General features: G+C 46.3%; 1 protein-coding gene across 10 annotated transcripts in view; it reads right to left on the bottom strand.

Moving 5' to 3' along the window:
• Positions 1–26,391, bottom strand: part of MTSS1 (MTSS I-BAR domain containing 1) — a 166,222-nt gene that overhangs the window by 129,929 nt on the left and 9,902 nt on the right. For all 10 annotated transcript variants that reach the window (XM_043601718.1, XM_043601713.1, XM_043601711.1 and 7 more), the window contains exons 2-3: positions 11,965–12,026; positions 8,129–8,202 (exon numbers count right to left, since the gene is read on the bottom strand). In XM_043601718.1, the coding sequence (XP_043457653.1) occupies positions 8,129–8,202; positions 11,965–12,026 (136 nt within the window). The remainder of the gene's footprint in view (positions 1–8,128; positions 8,203–11,964; positions 12,027–26,391) is intronic.

Consider the following 26,391-nt stretch of genomic DNA (forward strand, 5'->3'; position numbering starts at 1 on the left):
ATTAGAAATTTTTCACTTGTCCTTCACGTAAGATTGAGACTACAAGAGGTATTAAATACAAACACAGATGTATACGCACTCCTCCACATGTACACATTTAAGTATGGAGTGGCTTGAGAAGCTGATAGAAGTTCCTGAAGCAACACCACAGCTATCTGAGGTTGAGGTACCACCACAGCCCTCAGCTAAGTTGCAAGTTATATACAATTAAAATGAATTAAAATCCAAAAAAATGAGAAATTCAGTTCCTCAGTTACACCAGCCACATTTCAAGTGCTCAAGGACCACGCGTGGCTTGTAACTCCCACATTGGACAGGGAAAGGTAGAACATTTGCAGCATCACACAGAACGGCCTGGCCCCGACTGAAGGCTCCACGGGGCCAGGACTCCACGGCATACACGAGAGCCGTCGAGTCCTGGCACTGGGCCTGCAATTAAAGGGAAAACAAACAAAAAAGAACTTCGAGAGAAAAGGTGACTTTGTCTCTGCCGGGCCAATTTCCCACTTCAGCCAAATACAAATGTTCTTATTCTTCCGAGCTCTGTTCTACTCCCCGCCACACCCACCAGCATCCTAGCAGGGAGAATTCAAAATGTCAACTACCAGCAGAGGCAAAATTTGCTTAGGGTTTCCTCAGCATAATTCATGTGAATCAAAATCAAATTCAAAACCCTGAAAATGAAAAGCAGTGGAGAGTTTCTAGGTCATCTTCTATACAGCATACCTAAACTCATGTTTAAAAACATGAGAGAATACAGCAGCTGGTCCATCCACCCTGTACGCTAGGAAGTGTTCTGTCTTATGAAACTTTTCAACAAATCAGCAACTGTTTCCCAGGCACTTAAGACATGCCAGGCTCAAAAAAAAAAAAAAAAAAAAAAAAAAAAAAAGACATGCCAGTCTCCAGGAAATCAGAGCTAAGGTGCCCCAACTACGGCCATATACAGGTTCCAAGCAAAATTAACCCCTGCCAGGTTTCCACAAAACTTTTTATCCAGGCTCCACAGATGCTTTATGCCAGACTCCTTTTTTCCTCCTATTATCTATAAATCCTCAGAATAAGATCATCAGGAAAATTAATATAGGATCCTTGAATTTTTTTTTTAGAAAAAGGCTCAGCTCTTAAAGAAAAATCACAACTAAGCTCATTTCTCAAATATTTGTAAGTTCCCTCTTTTCCTAAAGGCATTAAAATCCCAAAGACAACAACCAAAAATAATAGTTTGTGATCCACAGCCGTATCTAGAGATTAGCAGATTGCAGTTTTAGACATCTTTATTTTTAATCAGTGAGTAAGTTTGTCGACATTCCCTTAAGGTCATATTCAAAGAATATTCAGTTCCAGGCCTGTGAGAAGGGCTTTATGACTTTTTAAAAATAATTAATTCCCTCTTCCACCTCTGGTTTGTGGCTAAGTAGCTTCCTAGGTAGAAATCATAAGGCTCTAATTACGTGAAAGGGTCTGTCTGACTTGAACACCAAAGTCAATCCAGAAGTTAAGGGCTAGTGAAATTCCAAACAACCTAGTTAAAATAAAACTTGGGGGCAAACAGAACCAGTCTGGCTGCCTCTTGAAAACAGCTTCCCAGGACCTCCTCTCCTAGAAGGGAAGGTCCCGGCTCTCCCCTGGGCTCCGTCTTTCACCCACCTGCCCCTTCCTGTGACTGCCCTGAGGAATTGCTAGGCCCTCTTCAGCTACTGAAATATCAAGTCACACATTCCACCAGACTCGACCTCAAGGAGGGGTCATCAAAATTTGAATTCTGAATCGCCAAGTGGAATCTGACCAAGATCCCACCCTACCAACCTCCCACCGGCCGCAAGGACAGCCCTCCTCACCTAGATCCACTGAGGGCACCGTGGGAGTGTGGTAACTGCGACACGCACTTGGTCGTTCATTGAGACGCTGTCTGCACCTGGCCCAATGCCAGACACTGGGCATCTAGGTGCCTGGGCTCCTCAGAGAGGAGCAGGGTGCAGGCCTATCCTGGAGGGGCCTGTGTTCTGGTGGGGAAACAGTAAGGACACAGTGAGGTGCACCTGCCGGCAGCAGCAGGTACCACAGAAGTCCCGAGGCCTGAGGTCTCACTCTACCTTGTGGGCAAAAGTGTCACTGGTGATGTGACTGTTTACCCGGCTCTTGGAAGACGAGCAGCAAATCCTCAAGCATCTCAAGGAGGCGGACGGGGTGGAGTGAGAAGGACATTCCAGATCTGGAATGCACATGTCCAGCAGACACGGATCAAAGGTCTTAAGAGTTTCAGGGAGCCATGAGCATTTCTTCGTGGGTGGAAGTGCCAGCCCCCGGCAGAGATGGCCCCGGACAGGTGGTTTATGGCAGGAGGCACAAACCTCGCCGGGGAGTAAAATCTCCTGAGGAACTTTAAAAAAATCTGAGATTCCCAGGTCCTACCCAGTTATTCAGATCCCACAGGCAGGGCCCCGAAATCTGTCTTTTGAAACAAACTTCCTGGGTGATTATGATCCACGCAGCCAGATGCGGAGACCCTGGCATTTAACAAAATATATACTAAACACACGCAACATATTTGCAAAAACCACTAAGCCACAGAGGTTTTCTTCACGGACACACAGAACCTTGGCAACCCAGGCTCCCTGATTAACGCACATCTCCCAACAGTCTGGATCTAGGTGGTGGTCCAAAAGTTCCAGCTTCCTTCCACCTGCCCTCGGGCACACGCAGCAGCAGCAGCAGGTCTGGGGTGGGGAAGGGGAGCCTTATTTTTCTCTTCTAACCCTCCCTTCTCCATAGTCCTGTGCTTAACTTTGCTTCCTCCACTTCCTGACTCCAGAGCAAAAATTGGAAACTCTAAAGATAGCCTTGCGGAGAGAATTTAGGCTGTCCAACTTCATTCATATTTTATGAATTTAATAGGACCAAATGAGGTTTAAAACCATTGAATATTAGAACTAAGAAAGAGGACTTGTGACCATCCAGGACTCTATGTCCCGGGAAAACCCCTTTTATAGTTGGGGAAATTAAAGCCCAGAAAAGCAAAATAGACCGTAGTTCTCCCCCTTATCCATGGTTTTGCTTCCCGTGGTCTCAGTCAGCAGCGGTCTAGAAGCAGATGACCCCCCTTCTGACAAAGCGTCAGAAGGTCCAACGGCAGCCTAACGCTAGGTCACGGTGCCTACGTCATTCACCTCACTTCATCTCATCACGTAGGCATTTTATCATGTCCCATCATCACAAGAAGAAGGGTGAGTACAGGACAATAAGATATTCTGAGAGACAGAAAGGCCACATTCACATAATTTTTATTATAGTGTATTGTCAGGATTGTTCTATTATTAGTTTTTGTTGTTCACCTCTTACTGTGCCTGTTTTTATTTATTTATTTTGAGAAAGAGAGAGTGGAGGAGGGGAAGAGAAAGAGGGAGAGAAGAGAATCTTAAGCAGGCTCTGTGATGTCAGCGCAGAGCCTGAGGTGGGGCTCAAACTCACGTACCATGAGATCTTGACCTGAGCCAAAATGAAGAGTCTGATGCTTAACTGACTGAGTCACCCAGATGACCCTTACTGTGCCTAATTTATAAGTTAAACTTTCTCACAGGTATGTATGTATAGGAAAAAAAAGTCTATACAGGGTTTGGGACGATCTCCAGTTTCAGGCATCCACTGAGAGTCCTGGAACGTATTCCCCCGTGGACAAGGGGGCGCTTATAATTTACCCAGGGCGGAGAGTTGGCAAAGCCAGGAGACACAACTGGGCATCACAGCTCCCAATCTTGGTTATTCCAAGGTGCTACACAGGTCCTTTTAGTACATTCAGGATCAAGTAACTTGAAAAGCAAATATAAGCTTATACGAAATCCAGGAGCTCCTTACATAAGGAATTGTAATTTAATGGTCAAATTTTAGGCTCTGGGCCAGACTCCTTTTACCACTAACTGGCCATGTAACTTTGGTTTAAGTCAAGTTCTCTTCATCCCGATTTTATCACCTAAAATGGAGATCGTGAGCACCTATCTCACCAGCCGTCGTGAGAATTGACTCCGCATACATGATGTACTTAGAACAGAGCCCGCCCACATTACTAGTCAATAAAGGTTCGCTATCATGATTTCCAATCTCGAAACCACGCCCACTTTTTTAAGTGATGTACAAAGGCTTTTGGACATTAAAGATGATCTGGTCGGCCGGGGATCCATTTCCTTTCTTCATAAAATCTTCAAACTCCTCACTCTGGGTTTGGTGTATCATTATCTAAACAGCCCTGAGATGGTTTTTCAGAGCTATAAAGTAATTACCCAGGCACACAGAGGCAGCCAAAAATGAAAGTCACATAGCATTATGCACTTCAAAGGCCCTTGCTGACATAAGCAAACAATGCAGTGCTGCGCAGGGCCAGTGCTAAGGCGGAGGGTCTCATCAGCTCGGTACCCCTGCCTTCCAGTGACACAGGGAGCAGGGCCCAGTGTGCGAGGCACACTCAGGCGCAGGAGTGCTATTCCCCCAATATGGTGCCTCTGCTGCCCAAGACTGAGAAGCACGTGAACACAACCCGGTAGTCCTTTTCTTTTTATTTTTAAGTAACTCAGACAACTGCCTACCAGTCAGTTCAAACATTTCTCAACTCCTGTAATAGGCCATTTGCTGGTCCATCATGGACACGAAGAAGATGGGGACCCTGCTCCACAAAGTCTGGCATTCCATGCATAGCAAGTGCCTAGGACGTTAATTCTCTGCGGCCAGTAATATGGGAAAAGGTGTACTTTCATGTTAAATACAAAGGTGTACTTTCATACTAAATGCAAACTGTATATTCATCCAAGAGTGCAAAAATGAACAAAACATGAAACTGTACTATGTATTATGGTGTTAATAAACCCTTAAATTCCATTATAGTTGAATTATTAACCTACACACATTATAATACCAACTTATACACGTTTGTGTGACAAACAAAATCGAGTTCTAACATATTTCCACATTCTATTTAACAATAGTTATATAATGACTAGAGTAATTTTGCTCTTACAGTGAATAGCTTTAAAAGTTTTTCCTAAATACATTATATTAATAGCTAGTGCAAAATATTTGCTAAAAAGGTTAGAGGAATTTCAGAGCTTTGGGAGATAATATGGAATGCTAGTATTTTGGAAACCAGGGGCATGCTAACTTGAGATTCTGGATACCTGACCAAAAGAGATGAGCTTAACTTCCCTTCTATCACTTCCAGCAAGAAGGACTCAAAAAACACTTCGAGAAGCTCTAAGCAAAAAACTGGACTTCGTAGAGGGCAGATATCAAACTGCAAACCACATTAGAGTTACAGTCTGTAATGACATCAAATCCAAGTAGGTTTGCTGCTGACCAAAACCGTTTGAAGCATTTTCTATAGATCGTTTCCATGGAGATGCACACAGTATTAAAAACAGGTCACACATAAATCTCCCAAAGGATGTATACATGGGCATCAATTGCTGAGTGCCTTGTAAAAGCAAATAAATGGAGATACCCTAAATTTCCATCAACTGAAGAATGAGAAAATCCTTCTGTTTCCAGACTATGAAATTCCATTTGGGCACTAGAAAGGACAAGGCCGATCCACAGGTATGGGCATGGAAAGATAACTACAATATACTGTGGAGTTCAAGCATGAGAACATGTTCCTTATGGGCTACCTTTAGATCACCCAGATGTACTTTATTCCACATACCATTCTACATATTGTTCTGCAACTAGCTTTTTTCCTCCCGGACGCATTTATGTATACAAAAAAAAAGTATATATATGATGCTTACTCCAGTCGCTGCAAGGGGGTACTGGGAGGGTGGATTTTACTTTACGAATTTTGTTCTATGCATTTTTTAAACAAAAGCACGTGTTCCAGGTTTTTCAATTTGTAAAAAATAACTTAGTAAAAATCACTTCTGATGCTTATGGAACATACAAGAAGCACCTCCGTGCTTCTCTCTTATCATCTCCATAAAATACACCTTCTTTGTTATCGACCATACCCTTTTTAGGTCACGGGAGAGTTCTCACACTCCAGGGAAAGTTATTTTCCCCCAGTGCACGTGGACACTAGAGATGGTGAGATGTAAAGTATTCTGGCATCGCTAAAAATGACCTGAAATCAAGTGGTTTAAAAATATATCAAAGCGAGAGTCTGTTCACTGTGACATTAGTTGTCTTCTGTCGAGTACATCACCTCCAAACTCTGACTCTTACCTCTGTCACCACCAGAGAGAGGCTATTCGCGTTCTTTCCCCACAGATGATTGCTCTGTTTTTCTTCCCTGCAACCAGGAGATGTGCAGATCCCCCTGGTTTCCTGCCGAGAACCACTCCAGGGAGCAGCCTCTGCAGAAACCCTGGCTCCTTGATGCAAGCAATTATGAGAAATCAGGGGATGCTGCTTTATTCCATCCTTTAGGGTCCAATCAATAATTCAATATTAAAATATAAGACCTGATTAAGGATCACAGAGCCTCAAAAATGCAATATCAGCTATCTAAGTTCTTTAAAATAGTACAGCAATTCTTTTAAGAAATACACATTCTGATGGCTATTCTAGAAAGACAAGTCCAGTTCTGGATATCGCTGGAGAAAATATAAAACAGACTCAAAAACACTTAACAGTGGTGATTATTGCCTTAAAGGTTATAGAATGTTTAGAACATGCACGTATGAAGAAGAATATAATGGACACATGTCAACTAGGTCATCATCTTTTAAGGGATTAAGAAAGATACTAGCTAAGACCCATATCAAGCTGGCGAACCAGATCAAGTTCTTCAAACCACCGCTCTGATATCTCCATCACATTCTCCTAGGGAACCTTTCGAAACACCATTGGCATCTTGGAAATAAGGAGATAGAAGACCTCCCCTGGGAGGACTCTGGCTCCCGAACTGAGTACATTGCTCACGTTCCGATACTCCCCCAGCACGCTGTTCTAATCGCTAGTACTGTACCATGCACGTGACTTCCACACCGAAATCTTTTATTTGCACATCTCATTTCCCACCCCCCCCCCCACTCAACTGCAAGCCCTTCCAGGCCAAGGAGGATAAATAATATATTGGCTTTTGTGGTCCCATAATGGTACCTAAAATATTAGCAGGTTTCGGGCTTCTTGAATGAATGAGAAGTGTCCTCACTGCACATTCATTTGAATATTTAATTAAGTACCTACGGTAAAGGGGTACCTACTGAAACCCACTGGAGGTAGAGAGGTGTGTCAGAGAAGCTAAACCCTCGTGTGACTGAGGGCAACCCCTCAACACTTGCCCCCAACACCCACCTTTTCCAATGTTCCCATGACAATGAAGAGAACAGGCAGTGTAGAAGCAGACCCAGAAATATAAGGCAAAAAAAAAAAAAGAAAGGGAGGAGAGCGTCCCTGGCTGGGAACGAAAAGGAAAGCACCCCTCTTTGAACAGAGATCTCCACGTTACGGGTAATGTTGTCTTTCCAACAATGGTAGTGGATACAGGAGCTATCGTTTTCTCCTTTATACACTTTTTTATTATTCTTTTGTATGATTCAGTAGTCCCTGAAATTGTTGAAAATTGGCACCACAGTCCCCTTTGTTCATTGATTTAATAAGCCGACTTTAAACACCTGCTACGTCGTAAGAACTATTTTGGGGGAGTTAAGACACGACCAAGTCACACTCTTTAGGGGTTTGCAGAAAAATGTGGGAGACACGTCACCAGATACGACGCAACAGCGCACCGCTTACACGAGGGCTCCTCGCAGAAAAATGGTCTACCCGAGCATTCTCACTGCCCGCTCCCCAGGGAGTAAGGCAAATCTTAGGACAACCCGTGTGAGGAGGGAAAAACAAACTGCAACCAGACACACGGTTCAAGGCTCTGCAGCCGGCATGTCATTAAAAGTGATCAAACTAACACGCCCAGCCACTTCCCGCCTAACCCGCGGTTCCTTTCCTTTAGTTTTCGTTCTTCTCACGTGCTTCATTGTCCGGAGAACTGTTTGCAACTTCTAATAGGTGGAATCCCACAAAGTGTTCTTGGACGTGAAAACTAGGAGTCAGCTAAGCTCTGATAACTTAAGCTGTATCTCCTCGTGACGCCGCCCAAGGGTAAACAAAGAGGCACATGCTGAGTGCCATCCCTCCATCTGCTTACCACGTGTGTTGGTAGCCATGTCGGCCACTTTCTGAAAGGCGTCCAAGAAGGCAGCCGCTGCTACTACTGTGGTCCTAAAATGCAAACAGATAACAAAAGCATGAGGAATGTCTCACGCTAGCAAATTCATTACAGCTCAAGGGTTAAAACCTCTGTGGAGAACTGAATGCAACCTTCTAGGAGAAACGACCCTACTGGACGTGGACAACCACTGGCTTTGCAGGCCTACTTTTTTTTTTTCCCCCCCCTTAGGAAGCATTTCTTCCCGATATTAGCGCACTCTCCCAAAAACACCCAGCTCATTCGGTGCCGCTCGGTAAATGCTGGCAAGTCTTCCCATCACGACACCTGATGGTGTAACACAATTACCAGGCAAAATTTCACAAAGGAGGAAAGACAGGTGTTTTTACCTAAATGAAAACCATCATTAAAAACTATGGTACAAGTGGAAATAATTTTAGAGCAGGAAAACAGCCTATAGACATGGACCGGGAGACGGAATCTTGGAGAGAGATCCTCTACTTCAAATAATTCATTTTAGAGATGGGAAAACTGAGACAAGTAGAGTGACTTTCAAGATCACTAGTTTGGGGGCACCTCGGTGGCTCAGTCAATTGAGCGTCTGACTTCAGCTCAGGTCATGATCTCTCAGTTCATGAGTTCAAGACACACATTGGGCCTTCTGCTATCCGTACAGAGCCCGCTTCAGATCCTCCCCCTCTCTCCCTGCCCTTCCCATCCTCCTGCTCTCTCTCTACCTCTCTCAAAAATAGACATTTAAAAAAAATTTTTTAATTAAAAAAAAAAAAAAAGATCACAAGTTCATCCCAGCTGGAACTGGTAGCCCAGAAGGACACACAGTCCCATGCTCATCCCACTGCCAGATCAGATCCTGGCTATGTGACTCTTTCCCCCTAAATCCCACTTACAATGAAATTGAGACACCATTTTTTCAACCTTAGAATGCTATCTCGACTGCATCTTCTGAATTCCTCAAAGCTGACACCGGGGAGAAGTCACTACACTCATTTGCTGTCCCAGAAATTATTTTGAGTTCCTCACATCCTCTTGAGCACTCTGTGGTCTACTGGTTCCTAGCGCTGTGATCTAGCTGTCATCCAGTGGAGAGGAAGCACCTCTCCACGCCAGGGTCAAGGACAACGAGAACAAGCCAGCCTCAGGACTCACACACAAACGGGACTCACAATCAAGCATGGAGCCCGAAGCTCATTTCCAAATATTTCATGTATGAATCTAATCTCTACTCAGCACTCCTAAGAATGCAGAGCTGTTGAAGGAAGAATGTGAGAATAAGAATTAAAAAAGAGTTCAAGATGGAACTGAAGAAGTGACTCTAAAACTCAGCAACCATAGCTCTGACACAGAAGGTTCTGGAAGATGCTGGAAGTCATCCCTGGGAAAACCTGTGCAACAGTCCCTTAGCACCCAACTGCAGAATGAGGCCTGATATTTTCCATTAGAGCAAAAAGCCATTCTGCTCAAATTAAAAAAAAAAAAAAAAAAAAAAAGACATACACACAGAAGAAAACTGAAAGAAAAAACCCCTTTGAAGCATATTTTTCAAAGAGTTGACATCATACGCAAACCCTGGAAAAGTCAGCTTTATCAAACATCCTGGGATTTATAAATAGCTCATTCTGATTTACAGTTACTATCTGACACAATGGCCGGATTATTTTCAAGTCAATGCCAATCATCCCAATTTAATGAGCCAGCTATAGAGATGCCTTGTGTATTACTCCGTTACCAGGGCTCCACTGAAAAGGAGGATGGTGGTCAAGTGTGAGGAATTAGGAGCTTTTAAACACCGCCTTCCAATGAGTCCTATTTCATTGTCTGCTGTTGTCATAATATATCTTAGTTCTCTGATGGGGCAGCACAAAGGAGTGATTTGGTGTATGTGTTCCCAGCTTATTTGCCTCTTCTATAGCCTTATCCTTTCTTTACTGCAGAACACCAAACCATGTGCGTGAGGCTCTCAGCTGGGCACTACCAGTTTGACAAAATAAAGAAATGGTCCCTGCCCTCAGGAGGCCTAAACAGTTGTTAAAAAACAAAAAGTGTACTTTGTACTAGTGAGTATAAGATTGCTTTAAAAGTTTTACTGTAACTAATCAGCTGTACTAACCTCATATTTACCTTAAGTTTTGGCTTGCTCTTTGGTAAAAGGCGAAGAGAATCTTTTCATTGGTCGACCCTGAAAAGGCTGCCAGATAATTAAATGAGGCCAAATAAGAAAAACGTGTATGTGTTGGGGGGCATGGTAGTGGGGGGGGGGGCTACTTAAATGTTTTACTGGTTGATTCCAGCAAGGACCTACAGGATGGAGACTATTTGAAATCAATGAGAAGAGTGAGTAGACGTAGCTTGATAAGGTGAGGCTGGTAAAGGCTTCTGCAGGGCTTTGCATTCAGACAGAAGAGAGTGGAGCTGGCCCAGCAGAAAGTCTTTACAAGTTCTTAAGCACCGAAATGGTAAAGGATCTGACAAACAGAGAAGGGGCTGTATTCCCGAGTCTCCTGGAAGACCAGTGACAGCTTGGGAAACCCCAGGTGCATGGGATAGAAATCCCAGGCCCCACAAAGCTGACAGAATGGAAGAGGAAAGATCCATCCTTCTGGAGTTCTTCTCTCCTGATCTACAGGGGACCCACGAGATGTCCAGTCCTATGGTTAAAGCTCTGGGCGGTAACCCCCTGATGTCCATGGGCAAAGGACCAAAAGTGTCATGTCATCCACATGGTTTTTTATCCTAGAAAACCCCTACTTGCTTTGTCCTCTGGAAAACCACCTGCATACATTCAAAACAACTGATGTCATCCCCCTTATGCCATGAACAGGAGTCATGAGAATTACTGCTTTTGTAAATGCCCTGTCCCTCATGGAACACCGCTGAGTAGCCTTTCTCCTCACTGATTTAAAAGCATACAGCCGTAACAAGAAGATTCTATTTCACATCAAATGATACATAAACAAGCACAAGACAAAGCAACAATAGCCCCTTAGAGCCGACGGACCCTAGATCTTGTTGTTTAAATAGCTTTATTGAGGGATAATTCGTATACCATAAAATTCAACCTTTGTAGGTGTGTGATTCAACAATTTTTTAGTGAACTTAGAATTTTGCAACCACTAGCACGAGCCAACTTTAGGACATTTCCATCACCCCGAAAAGATTCCTCATGCCCACGTGTACTCAATCTCCTTTTCCTCCACTAGGCCCAGGCAGCCACTAATCTACATCTGTCTCTGCAGATGTGCGTTTTCTAGACATTGCACACAAATGGAATGATACAGTAGTCAACAATAAGCTGTAAGCTCTTTATACGGATAGGCAGTAAGCAGAATGGACCTCGCAGCCAGACTCAGGTTCAAATCCCTGCTCTGGCTTTTACCAGCTGTGTGACTTTGCACAAGTTGGTTAAGTTTCTCTGTGCCTCATTTTTTTCATCAGTAAATTGAGGATAATAGCTGTACTTACCTCCCAGGGTTGGGAGATTTAATTAACATATGCCTGGCACATAGTGAGCGTTACATGAACGTTGCCCATTATTACCTTACATATATAACAGCTCATCTGACTCTCAAAATTCCTATGGAAGAAGGCAGAGCAGACAGTTCAGTTTTACCTAAGGGAACCGGGGCCCAAGACATAAGGCTAACAAGTGGCAATGCTCAAATTAGAACCCACTACATGCTTTTCTGTACCTGTAACGCTTCCAAAATTAACCTCAATCTGCATCCTGGGTCTGTCCTATTCCATCCTTTGTCTGTGGATGTTGCCATTTTCTGGGAACGACAGGCTTCTATACTTACCGAAGCTGGGACTGTAGCTTTCCTGCTTTGTTTATGAAATCCTCCCAAACTGGATAGCTCCCCTACAACAAAACAAAGTCATCGATCAGTAAGGCATGCTGTGACCGACACCTGACTAAGACAATAATAGAACACCCAGACCCCAATTACACAGGGAACGATCTGTGTGTGCTCTCTTCCTCTGCAGTCTATGGTATGTTGCCCAGATTATATGTAAACGTATTGGCTCAGAAATGGGTTTCAAATATACAGGCCCGGTAATCTTATAAATACTACAAACACCGACTGGAACACGTTTGGTGGAATCTAACCTATAGATGGATGGATCACATTTTGAGTAGTAGATGATGGGTCCAAATTCAAGATGTGCAGAACACATAAGGCTCTGCCCTGAACCACGTGACCATGGCTGTGGCTTTTTTCACCCTTATCTCAAAGGACAGGGAGGAGAAAACCAGAGTGACCGGAGCCCCTCTAGGACAGGCAGCTATTGGGAAGTGTTGTTAGACCATCAGAATCTCAAGGTTGAGAAGATACCTAAATATAGCCACTCAGCTGATCGCTTGAACCCAACGTCTACATACAACATGCCAACAGGTAGTTCCCCACCACATTTCGGCTCACAGGGAGCTCAACACCTCTCTCTGCCACCCTGTCTTTTGTGTCCATGCAGCATTGGCTTGAACCTTCTGGGGACCCTCAGAGCGAAGGCCTACCCTGCTTCCAGAGGGAGGTCTTCTCGGGGAATTCATCCACAGCTTTCCCTTCCCTTCCCAAGTGCAGTTCATTTTCTACACAGGCCCCTGTTTCACGTCCCTGCAGCATCCTGGGACACTGCACGATGTCTCTCTTTTAAGTGTGGTACTCAGACACAAACTCAAAACTGCAGGTGCCATTCTGACTGGAGCAAACCAGAGTGGACTGTGACACCTCCCTACACATTAAATTTATATTAAGATCAAATAGCCAACTGACCAAGAGGTGATGCAAAATAAACCCAGGAAAGGAAGAAACATGGCTAGAGAAATGGAGCTGGGGGGTGCCTGGCTGGCTCAGTCAGTAAAGCGTGACTCTTGTTCTCAGGGTTGTGAGTTCAACCCCATGTGTGGTGTGGAGTTTACTTGAAAGAAAAACTTAAAATAAAAAAGAAGAGTTTGGCACGGAATCATTTAAACATAGAACTAAGATTAAACACCTAGGGGGTGATCGTTGCAGGACAGAATGTAAGTGTTAAGAACACTGACATGGTGAGCCTAACATGGGCCACCTCCTGATTTTGCAGTTTAAGGAGAGGAGGGAGAAACTCTAATGAAGTTAATCGTCTCATCTTTCACTGCAGAAGCCCAATCAGAATAGTCTATAATTGCAACTGAGCTAAAACATAATGATTTCATCTTCCTATTGGTTTTAACAATCTTATTTTCTTACCCTTGGGGACAGTTTCTCAACCTTGCCACCAAGGACATTTTGGGCCAGACAGTTCTTTTGGGGGGTTGGGAGGGGCTGTCCTGTGCACTGCAGGGTATCTAGCCCCATCCCTGACCTTGGTTCATGAGATGCCAGGAACATTCACAGATGCCACTGGTGGGGACTACGAAAAATGTCTCCAGGCATCTGTGCCAGATGGACCTTATGGGACAAAATCATCCCTTGGTTAAGAACCACTATTTTAGGGGTGCCTGGGATGGCTCAGTCAGTTGAGAATCTGACTCTTGATTTCAGCTCAAGTCATGACCTCCCAGTTAGTGAGTTCGAGCCCCATGTCAGGCTCTGTGCTGACAACGTGGAGTCTGCTTGGGATTCTGTCTCCCTCTCTCTCTGCCCCTCCCCTTCTCTCTCACTCCCTGGCAAAATAAACACTAAAAAAAAGAGGGGGCGGCGCCTGGGTGGCTCAGTCGGTTAAGCGTCCAAATTCAGCTCAGGTCATGATCTCATGGTTTGTGAGTTCGAGCCCCGCGTCGGGCTTTGTGCTAACAGCTCAGAACCTGGAGCCTGCTTCAGATTCCGTGTCTCCCTCTCTCTTTGCCCTTCCCCTATTAATGCTCTGCCTCTCTCTCCAAAAATGAATAAACATTAAAAAAAATTAAAAAAAAAAAAAAGAACCACTGCTTTAGAGGGATGTCTGAAAAACTAAGTTCTTTTGGAGAAGAAATCATCATCTGAAGTTCAGTAATCTCTCCAGTATTACTTCACTCCAGTTTCAATACTGTTACATGAAAGTAAAATTAAATATATTTTTGTTTTACATCTTGTCATAAAACAGTCTCTTTAGGGGAGCCTGTGTGGCTCAGTCGGTTAAGCGCCTGACTTCAGCTCAGGTCATGATCTCATGGTTTGTGAGTTCGAGCCCCACATCGGGCTGTGTGCTGACAGCTCAGAGCCTGGAGCCTGCTTCACATTCTGTGTCTCCCTCTCCCTCTCTGCCCCTCCTGGCTCATCCTCTCTCTCAAAAATAAATAAACATTAAAAAAAAAAAACTGTCTCTTTATACATTTCTGTAGGTATCAAGCCTGCCTGAAAATGCACACAGAGATGTCTGGAAAATTCTCTACCAAAATTAAAATGGGCTATTTCTGGAAGTTAAGATTTGGACCAATAGGTTACTTTCCTGTTTGTACTTTCCCATATGGCCAGAATTGTGTGTGTGTGTGTGTGTGTGTGTGTGTGTGTGTGTGTGTGTGTGTTTTAAATAAGGATCATGTATCATTTTTATGAAAACAATAGTCATTACTTTTTTTTTTTTTTTTTAATTTTCAGATCAAACTAGAGGTTCTGGCAACAAAACACCATGAATTTACAACCCACCCGGAGCTTAAAGTCTGTTCCACAGATGCCACGAGAGCACATCCATCAGTTCTGCCTTTGAGACCTGCTTGGCCCAACTGCAGGTCTCTGGATTTATTCCCCCAAGCGACAATTTGCTCCCACGGGGCACTAAGCCACACCCCAGGGATCCTGTCTGACTGGCTCCTGGCAGAGGTCCACTGGCAGCTACTGACACCAATACCCATGCACAGATCCTGTCACCGTTCTGCTAAGCCACACCGCCTCCATCTTGTCTCTGTGCCCCAGTGGGCTGCTTCTACCCAAGAGCACAACTTTATTTTAACTTACACTGAGTGAACCTTTGACAGCTCAGGCTACCATTCCAGACCCATCGAGACACTGTGGGGAGTTCCAATGAAAACACCTAACATATTTACCATTTTCTTATCAAGTATGAATGCCCCTTCTACATCTACATCCAAGTAGTTAAAGAGGTAAGGGCTGAGATCAGAGTCCTCTGACTGGCCACTGGGGATCCCCGTCCAGATAGACATCAGTCAGCATCCTTAAAAGCACAAGAGTTCAAAGCAACCAATTACAGCCTCACCTGACCTTTTATTCTCTTTCAGATCCACAAAAAAAGGATGAGAAGCTCTTCTGAAAAGCCTGAAGATGTTCAGATACACTGACCACCAACTTGTAGCCAAAAGGCTAGAAGGCATCGGCGTTCATCGACGTGAAGGAGGCCAGGAGTGCTGAGCCCTCCTTTTCCCAACACCAATCACTCCCGTACAGGGACCCCTGGAGAAGGTCACTGAGATGATCTAGAACGTTTCTTAAGAAAAACATTGGATTCTGTGTCTGGGAGACAGAGAGAGACGGAGCGCAAGCGGGGAAGGGGCAGAGAGAGAGGAGACACAGAATCCGAAGCAGGCTCCAGGCTCGGAGCTGTCAGCGCAGAGCCCGACGCGGGGCTCGAACCCATGAGCCGTGAGATCATGACCTGAGCCGAAGGTGGACGCCCAACGGACTGAGCCACCCAGGAGCCCCCCCCACCCCAAAAAATGTTTTTAAAGCGCTTCAGGGCAATGCCAGGCACTCCGTCAGTGTCCAATGAACATTTGATAGAACTGAACCAAGGGTGTGCAGGCCCCTGCAATCTCCCTCAGGATGCTGGCAGAGATGTGAAAACCTCTAAGTCAGACTGTCCATCCAGGCTGGGATCCCACATTCTTAGGCCTAAGTACAGAACCAGCTGTAGCTCACGACTAGTTAACTAGCTGGGCACATGTCAGCCTAGTCTCAGTCACCCCCAAATACATGGCAGGAAGAGTACTCAAACCGACATGAATGCGCCTGAAATCTGCTCAAAGCACTTTAAAAAAAAAACAAAAAACTACTTATCTACCCCCACTGCTTGGAGCCTCACTTAAGTCTTTACCAAATTAGCAACAAAAGGAGGGTCCCCTCTCCAGTCAAGGGGTGCAGCACATAGCTCTCCACCCACGAACGCCCACTCAGCCAGAAGAAGGCTTCCAAAAGCAGCTCGCTCCTGATTTAATGATATTCGACAGTCTATCAAAGAGTGTCAGGCCCACCTGTTTTAGGCAATATATAATTTAATGGATTCTAAAAAAAAAAAAAAAATGAAAAGGAAAAGAAAAGAACTTCTAAGAACAGAAGACAAAAAGCCTCCTTATTGAGAAATTTTTTTTAAAAAAAGTGTGTAAATGTTATTAAAAGGTAAAGGCAAAGTGATGTTGGATTGTTCGAGATCTGGGTTGTTTTTTTTAAGTTTCTTTCAAGGTAGAAAAAAGTTTCTACCCACCTAAAAGTAGTTTTACTACTAAAATCACAATCTTGGAGGAAGTGAGAAAGGAGAGAGAAGAAATGTGAACAAAGCGTTAAAGGTAACAGAGAAAAAGCTCTGGTTTTTTCTAGACTCTACGACTGAGCCAAAGCGAGAATGCTCAAATTTCAAAAGAAATCTGCAGATCAAGATGCAGTATCCACTGAGAACCCTTTTAGAAAGCATTTCCAAGACAGTCCTCAATTTTCTGACCTGCACCACCCACCAAGAAGTCCCAGAAAGCTCCCCTCTGAGGCTTCTGGTTCTGACCTGGCTCAGGTCACATTTGAGGTCCCTAGGAATGCATTTCCGGGGCTGTGAAAAAGTCTTCACACAGACCCCACCGTGGGGCTCACCAGAGAACACATAAAAGTTTCACAACTTTCCAGACAGACCAAAATCGAAGCAAAGGAGACTCCCACCGGGCACCCGGGTTCTGCCAAGTCCAAAGTGACAGGCAACTGGAATGTGACTCTCCTCTCCCTGGAACCACCTGACTTTCTTTGGAGAGGAGGGTAGGTTTTGAACCCCTGGCAATTTGTTGAAAATAGACCTTAGACCACACCGGATTCCGAAAAAGGGAAAGTCTCCTATTATAGAAACGGGAAGAGAAAACGAGCCTGTTTACAAACATGTAGAGGACACTCCTTTAATCAAGCTGCAAGACTGCCCCCCTCCTACAGCAAGAGAGGCGGGGCTTCCCTGAAGACCGGCTACAGGGCCCCACCCCTGCATCCGCCAGGTGGGGCGTCCACCATGCTCCCCACACCACACACAGCACCAAGGGCGGCTCTTCTGTCTTCCGACCTCCAAGGGGATGCAACACTCTTGAAAACTCCTATTCCACCATCACCGCGTAGCTCAAATGTCACCTCTTCCACAGCATTCTCAAATGCACCTGCTTCCCCCACATCATGCAACTCACCATCTGTGAGCCTGAGTCTCCCCCACCACACTGTGGGCTCCAGGACAGAGAAACAGAGGGAGGAAGGAAAAAGGTTTCTAGTAAGAGCAACGGCTGGCACACAGACAGGGAAGCAGAGATGACACAAGGGGGCTCTCGCCAAGGGACACTGGAGTGATGCACTCATGCTGGGGACTGGCAGGACCTGGGCAGGATGGACAAGGTGACCATGAGCAGCCTTCGAGGGCAAGGTCAGAGTTCAACCACAAAGAAGGAGCAGAATTCCAGGCAGATGGTGAGGGACATAAATCCCACACCACCTAGGTGACCAGAGAACCTAACAGGTCACATACCTAACAGCAGCCTGGTCCCTTAGGGAGTGGGGAGGAAACTGAAGTCATTTTCTTACTTCTGAAAAAAAAGTCCCACCCAATCTGTCAACTTCCCTGAGAGTTTTGTGGCCACTTAAACAAATATGCGAGCCAGCTTACCCACCCCTCCCTCCCTCGAAGTTGAACTCTGGGAACACGCCTGGGTCCCTCTCCTCTTCTCCCCCCTTCCTCCACTCTCCCCACAGCCAGAAGGCTGGACAGGCCACTCGCCTAATGCAGGGCGCAGGGCTCAGCCCGTGGCTGTTTTGGCTTGGGGTTCTGTTTTGCTTTGTTTTGTTCTGTATTAAACAGAGGCCCAGGATGGCATCCCACACACGAAGCAGAAGAATAAACTGTGTGTAACTCATCAGTGCGGCTGGTTAACGATGCCCCATAAATAATGCAGCAACCGCCTCTCCCAGCCCAGCCCGCTGCGACAGCAGAACCTCAGGGGACAGCTGAGCGAATCAGACACCCACGCTGCCACACAGGGAACACAGAGGAGCCGGGAGCCGTGGTCAGAGAAGGGGTGATCTGAGAGGAGCCAGAGCTGGAGAAGACTCTCACAAGGAGGACGCATTCAGCTTAGATGAGAATAAAACAGTGATTGGAGGAGCAGGGCGCAGGCTATAGGGAGTAGGGTTCCAGCTCAAAGGCCTCTGTCCCGTCCAAAGGTTGCAGGTGGAGGCTGGCTCGCCAGTGGTCATGATCCTGAGGACTCAAGTCTTGGGCACACCGCCGGACAGGGAATCCCCCCACCCAAGCCCCACTTTTCATCCTGATGACGTCAATGTCACCATCATCATCATTAAGCATCACCATTTTCTAAAGGGTTGCTTGGTGCCAGGCACACATATCCGCATTTCTCTAACTTTCACATACATTGTTTCTACCACCTGGGGATCTTGCAAAAACGCAAGTTCTGATTCTCTTGGTGTGAGGTGGGCCTGGATGTTGCATGTTTAACCTGAGTGATGCTGAGGCTGCTGGTCCACAGACCGCACAGAAGAACACAGCTGGATACGCACTCTATTACAGGCTCACAGCAATCTGAGAAGCAGATGCTATTATTTTGCAGCTGAGGACTGACGTCGTGACCCAAGTGCTACCCTGATTCTGGGAAGTGTGCTGAACAGAACCGGCTGCCCAGCCCAGGCCTGCAGAAAGCCACTCAGTAGGCAGGCTGGGTCCTGCCTGGTCCGCCAAGTGAGGTGCAAGGCCTCCCCCAACACACAGCTCCCAATTACAACTGCAAATGCTCCAGGGGAGCTATAATGTCACCCTAGAAATGGTCATGATCCTCAAGAACTTGGGGGGGGGGAGAAAAAACACCACAAAGACACAAAACAAAGAAAAGCCCTTTGTGTTGGAAAAGGTCTGATAGGAATGAACCGGAAATGGTCACGGGTGCTGTCATTAGCGGTATGATGATGGATAACTTGATCACATATTCTGGTTTTCCATGGATGCCGGGACTGATCTGCTTCTGCCAGATCAGAGAACCTGTCTGGAGCACCACTAAAGGCTGATGCTGTCACCTCCCCCGCCACCAGGTCCTCGGGGCAGGTCTGCGGGAACCTCCTCAGAATGAGCTTGAGCAGGGCAGCCCACAGCATCCCTCCTCCTCCCCTTCTAGGGGTCAGCCCTTGTTGAGCTCAGCCTTCAGGGAAATGAAAAGCAAAGCTTCCAGAAGAAGCTTCTGACCTGAGCAGGAGTGCCTCTGGACCCCAGGCTTCTACAAGCAGGAGGCAGGAATCTGCAGCTTCCAGAAGTGGGTGTGAAGGATGAAGGACAGGGGCCCTGACTGTCTGTCACAGCTTTGTCCCCCAGACCACCCTTCCCCACCCCATTCTGCAAGAGGGAGGGCCCCCGAGATCCTCAGAAGAAATGCACTGTGGAAGCCCATCCATCATAAAAACCATTCCTGGGCTTTTATTCTCTGATTGGGGCTTGCCTAATCCACTAATTATCCCTGTCCATCAAGTGGATGACAGCCTTGGGGATAATCAATGGTTACTTCCTCACACGCCCACCCTCACCCACTTGCCCAAGCTCACCAACAATAAACACGCCTGTGAAAAGGAAGATTTAACCACAAAAGGGGCTTCCTCCACCCAACCTCCCCTCACAAACTTCTCCATTTGTAGCCATAACACCCTGCTTAAGTCAAGGACATCAGCGTCTTCTTCCTCCAGCGCTAGGAGGTTCCGTGCCCAGAATGCCTATTTTCTGACACACGGGTAGGTCTCCACCGGGAATAAAAGAAGAACCAAACAAATAGGTCAACTGTATCTTCAAAGTATGATTGGTTTTTTACATTCTCTACCAAGAGGCATTCCTTTGTCTATCCTGAGCCTTCCAATAGAAGAGCCACTAGCCACCTGGATGGAACTTTAAATTCATTACAGTTAAATAAAATGTACAATTCAGCTCCTCATTCAAGTGTTCAACAGCCGCATGGGGCTAGTGGCTTCGGTATTAGACAGGGCAGATGCAGAAAGGTGTGCTGGACGGTGGCGGCCATAAGGTGACAAAGCCACTCTGGGCACCCCTGGGTTGTTCTGGAAATGCAACTAGGCTTCCAGTCCTATTATTTAACTTTTGCAAAATGGATGCGTGAACCCCTCTCCTCTCCCTTCCTATTCCCCAAATTTATCCCCCCAATCTGTACCGCCATATTGCCTTTACTATTTCAGATAGACACCTAAGGCCGCCTAGGAGTCCAAATTTATTTCATGATCATCATTAAGAACCCCATCTCACATTTACACAGTACTTGAGAGCGTATAAAGGGCTCTCAAGACAGCCCTGTGTGGGCACTTGGCAGACAGGCATTTAACACTTTTCCTTTTCCACAGGAAAATAAAGCACAGAGGTTAAGTAATCCGCCTAAGGTCAGGGAAAGGTCTGCCCTCGCACCCAGTTTGTATCGTGAAGTGCTCCCGAGTTTGCCCAGTTGTTTTTAAAAAGAGTTTTATGTTTACTTATTTTTGAGAGAGAGACAGAGCATGAGCAGGGGAGGGGCAGAGAGAGGGAGACACAGAATTCGAAGCAGGCTCCAGGCCCCGAGCTGTCAGCACAGAGCCTGACATGGAGCTCGAACCCGTGAACTGTGAGATCACGACCTGAGCTGAAGTCGGACGTTCAACCAACTGAGCCACCCACGTGCCCCTGCCCAGTTCTTTTTAAAATGCCATTGTTCCAGGGGCACCAGGGGGGTTCAGTCGGTTAAGCATCTAGTCAAGACTCTCTGTGTCGGGTCGGGTCATGATTTCCCAGTTCATGAGTTCAAGCCTCCCATCGGGCTCTCTGCTAATGGTGCAGAGGCTGCTTGGGATTCTTGCTCTCCCACTCTCTGAGCCCCTACCCTGCTCACATGCACGCTCTCTCACAAAATAAATAGATGAAATAAAATTAAATAAAATGCAACCGTTTCATATATTCACCTAAAACTTACTCCTTCTCCACAACCGGACACTTGTCAACTCAAGATCTAACCACCTCGCACGGGGGCCGGAGGCTCTCACCCAAGTGCTACATCTACGCCTCCCCGAAATAATACATGTACATCTACCCCCCCCACCCAACCTCTGTCCCACTGCATAGAGTGCAAAGCTTCTGTTCCATTGGTTTTTCCTGTGTATAAATGTCCACATGAAATAGTGAACAAAATACTTGGTGACCTGCACACCCTATCAAATGTTTAAGTATCGTCACCATTATTTCCTGTTTGCGCACCTGTCCTCACCCACTTCTCCCTGGAAGTGCCCTCTCAGACTTGCCTCCACCCAATCCCAAACCCGATTCTGCAACTTGTCAGGTCCACCCCTCACGACTCTGCACACACGTCGTGTGCTCTGCCACCTTCCACCAAACAGTGCCTCCTCCACAACCCCCAAACCCCACCCCAGGCTGCTAGGAATGACAGCCGGCGGTGGGGGCTGGGGGAGGTCACCAAAAAAGGCAGTACCTCTGTTGGATACCTCTACACCCACCACCCTCTTCGTAGTCTTCCCACTGCACGCCCTCCTCCTCGCCTGGGTAAGTGCCCTGATGGGCAGCCAGACTCCAGTGTCTGAAAGGGCCAGCGTGATGTAGCGGTTGAGAGCATGGCGCGAGAAGGGCGCCTGGGTGGCTCCGTCAGTTAAGTGTCCGACTCGATTTCAGCTCAGCTCATGACTTTCACGATTCGGGAGTCTGAGCCCTGCGAGGGGCTCTGTGCTAGCAGTATGGAGCCTTCTTGGGATTCTTTCTCTCTCTCCCCCTCCCCTGCTCTCTCTCCCTCTAAATAAAGAAACATTAAAACAATTTTTTTTTTAAAAAGAGCATGGCTCTAGAGTCAGACTGCAAGATTTCAGATCTACTCACTGGGTGACCTAGGTTACTTAGTCACGTGGAACTGCCCTGTCTTCATCTGTAAACGATGCCCATGCTAGTCCCCACCTCCAAGAAAGCGATGAGGATAAGGGAAATAATGCAAGTGCTTAGAATGGTGACCAGCACGTAGAACTCAATAAATCCCAGTGACTGCTATTTTCAGGAGTCAACGTACAATGCCAGCCACCCTAACTCAGACATTTAATGAGCACCTACTATGCACAGGCACAGAGTGGGGTACAGGCCACACAGAGATTAGGAATCAAAGCATTGAGGAACTCTAGCTAGTAGGAACGCTGATGTGTGAGCCACCAGTCAGAGGGCACAATACTCCAAATATAAAGCACTAGGAGGTGGGGTTGATGCAAGCTTCCAGAGGTGGGTACTGCCTCACCTAGGTCTTTAAGGACAAAAGGGAGTTTCCCTGGCAAAGAGGAAGGAAATAAAGAAGGGAGAAAATTTTCCCTGCAAAAGAAACAATTAGCAAAGGGGGCGCCCGGGTGGCTCAGTCGGTTAAGCGTCCCACTCTTGATTTCAGCTCAGGTCATGATCTTGCAGTTCATGAGATAGAGCCCCATTTTGGGCTCTGCGATGACAACAGGGCCCGCTTGGGATTCTCTCTCTCTCCCTCTCTAGCTGCTCCTCCCCTGCTCTCTCTTTCAAAATAAATACACGAACTTTTAAAAAGAGAAACAACAAAGGAAAGGAAATACAGGAGATCATGCTACATTTAGGCTTGGGCGTCATTTTGGTCACCTGGAATACTTTCCAGGGAAGTGTAATTTGGGGGCACGGGAGAGGGGAGCAGGAGAGCTTCATGGGTGGCACAGGAGGCTCTTGGTAGGTAGCTCAGGGTGGCCCATGAACCACCCCCACTGGTATAATCACAACCTACCAGAGACCCACCAGGAATGTTTGCTGAAACTACAGATGTCTGAGCCCCATCTGGGGCTACAGAACCAAAATCTCTGGGGAGGGGGCCCAGATACCTGCATTTAACACATTCCCCAGGGGAGATTCCTACTTTCTCGCTACAATCACACACAGCAAGATTTGAGAATCACCACCCCAGATAAGACGCCCAGTCCCTCTGAGGCCTTGCAAGCTATGGCCTCAGCAATTTCTCAGTCCCAATATTCAAGTCTAGCTCCTTGAGAAATAATCCCTGGTGATGAGCACCCACACATGGGAATGTGAACTGATATGCGCTTTCTGAAAGGCATTGGGCAATGCGTTTGAAAAGCCTTGAAAAGTACGTACCTTTGACCCAGGCTAAATCCTTCAGGGGAAACTGTCAACGTAAATCAACGTCTAGCTTCAAGGATATACTCACTGCAGTGTTGCTTATAATGAGTGAAAAACCGGGCACAGCCTAAACACGAATCCGTACGGAACACATGGAACTGGCACCCATCTCAAAGCCTTTGCACACTCTCCCCCTGACCTGGAACATTCTTCCTCGGATATCCACGTATGTCATACGGTGTGGCTCAAAGGTCACCTTTTCCGTGAGACCTTCCCTAGCCACCTTATTTAAAAACAACAACATCGCCCCTGCTCTATATTTCCCCATTCTAATATACAAAAGGACTAACTTATTCAGTTTGTCTGTCCCCACTCCCCTAGAATGTCCAAGAGACAGGGACTTGTGTCCATGTTATTTACTGCTGTGTTCCCAGCACTTAACACAGAACTTGGCATACAGTCAGCCCTCAGATACAGGTCAATTGAATAAATCAACTGTTACACAAACAAAACAGTGGAACACCACACAACATTAAAACTGACATGGCTCATAATTACAGACACGGAAAGACAGCGTAAGTGCAAAGCTAAGTGAAAAAAGAAATTTCTGGCACAGCATAGGCCACGTGAACCTTTGTCTAAAACATGCGTACATAACCCACTTTGTAATCAAGTGGTTATGGGCGAGTTCTATTTTTCACTTAACTGAGATTTCTTAGTTTTTCTTCCATTAACTTTATATTGCTTGCATAATCTTTGAGAAGTAATCCCTCATGAAATGCTCTCAAAACATTTGCTAATTTTTTTTTTTTTTAGAAATAAGCTTCCTCCTTAGTGACTTAATTAGGGTGTCCCTAATTAAGGCCAGCACAACATCAAAGAGGCCAGGTTCCAAGGGACCCTTGCTTCAGGTCGACTCCTGGCTGCAAGACGACCTCAGTCCCTCCAGCAGCAGTTTGCGGAGCCTCGGAGCACTCAGATGCCAAAGGCTTGGCCACCAGCTAGCTACTCCTGGCTCTGCTCCCCGCTACTTGCTTCCTATTGGGGTGCCTCATCCAATTATTCAGGCCCGAGATCACATCCTGCTGGAGAGCTGGCTTTGAAGGTTCAGTAAACAATCACTTCAAAACAAAGCACAACCATTAAACCAAACTCAAAGACTTCCTTAATGACTCCGTGCTCAGCTGCAGGAGCCAGGCTCAAGCAAGCCAGGCCTCAGAAGTGAAGCTGAGGTCTCCCTGGAAACTAATCTCGAAGCATTTCCAGCCTCCTACTGCAAATATGCCCCCTTCCTGTTTTGCACTCAGTCATGTGGGGTGCAGAGCCGTTACTGGGACGACCCCGATGGAGGGGGGGGGGTTCCTCAGTAGAACAAACGTGTGTCCTGTGGTTGTCACCTTCGACGGCTGCATCAGAGCCTTAGGTCTCACACCCTGCCTGCCCCCCACCTACTTCCGTCTACTGACAAATCAGAGGCACCCGTGGGGTGAGTCAACCACCCAACAATATCACGTTGGCTGGGTCAAACTCTGCTTTAAATAGAGAGGCCCCTGGAGCTCCTTGAAGCACTTCAGAGAAGAGCCTAGATTGTTATGCTTCATCTGGTTCATCGTGAGTCCTAAAGGTATAGATAGGGCAATCAACAAAGACATCAATGAAACACACCCATTACAGAATCTGAAAAGGAAATTCTCAAACACCATGCCGTGAGAGCCCACGGTGGTAGACGAGCACAGACCCTGGGACTGCATGGGCTCAAATCCCAGCCTTACCTCACCCTAGCTGTATGAGGTGGGCAAACGGTTTAACCTCTCTGCACCTCACTTTCTCCATCTGTAAAATGGGAGTTATAGCAGTAACTACCTCACTGTGGATATACAGGAAGTACCTGGGTTGCTGGGAGGAGTAAGAGTCTATCTGTAAAGCACTAGAATAGTGCCTGGTTGTGCCACATAAAGGCTTATTAAATAGCAGAATAAAACATAGTTCTCAGTTTAGGTGTCACTTGTACCAAAGCCTTCCCTGACCCTGTCCTCTGGCTCCAAATGAAAATCAGAGGCCCTCCCCAAGATCCTGCTGTTTGTCTGCTCCTCTTCTAGACAAAACAACTTTAGGGCAAGGACTTTATCTGTCTTGTTCACAGGTGTATCTCTGCCCCCAGCAGTGCCTGGCACATAACAGCCACATCATGATATCTGTTGAATACATGTACCGTGTTCTCTCAAATTACTCGTTGAGAACTGAAAAGCATATATTGTCTCTATTGCATATCAAAGTGGAGATACAGGTTTCTTGGATTTTCTGAAACATCTCATCCTGTTATTGGCAGGATACTCCACTAGAAACTACCAGGGTAGCTCAGACAAGAGCTACACGAGAGCATTTTGTTTAGCGTTTATTTCATGCTATGCCCTTTCCATATACTTTCTCATGTAAACCTCTACAACTTTAAGAGGGAAGTATTATTTCCCCCATTTCACAGATAGGAAAATCAAGTCTCAGGGAGGTTGAGCAACTTGCCCAGAGTAATTTAGCTACGAAGTGGCAGAGCCAGGCTTCAAAGCCCAAGGGCAACCGCTTAAGGTAGAATGCCACAAATACTAGATGGAATCAACACAGAATGTGAAGAATGCCTAAGGCTATCTGGCTTGGTGGAAAAAAAGAGGGCCCAGAAAGGAGATAACTTTGTAGCGGGGCCTTGAAGGATGAGAAAGATTTCAACAGACAACAATAGAGACAGTCTGCATTGCACTGTGCAAGCAGGACAAATGGCAAGAGTGAGAGGCATGGGATGTGCTCCAAGAAGCCAGGGACTCCGGGATGGGGAGCACTCGGCCTGCAGCAGAGCACTGGGCTAGGGCCAAACTGCAGGCGTCCTTGAATCCAGGCTAAGGCAGGTGAGCCCCATTCAGCAG

The sequence above is a fragment of the Prionailurus bengalensis genome, chromosome F2 (assembly GCF_016509475.1).
Source record: "Prionailurus bengalensis isolate Pbe53 chromosome F2, Fcat_Pben_1.1_paternal_pri, whole genome shotgun sequence".
Classification (NCBI taxonomy): Eukaryota; Metazoa; Chordata; class Mammalia; order Carnivora; family Felidae; genus Prionailurus; species Prionailurus bengalensis.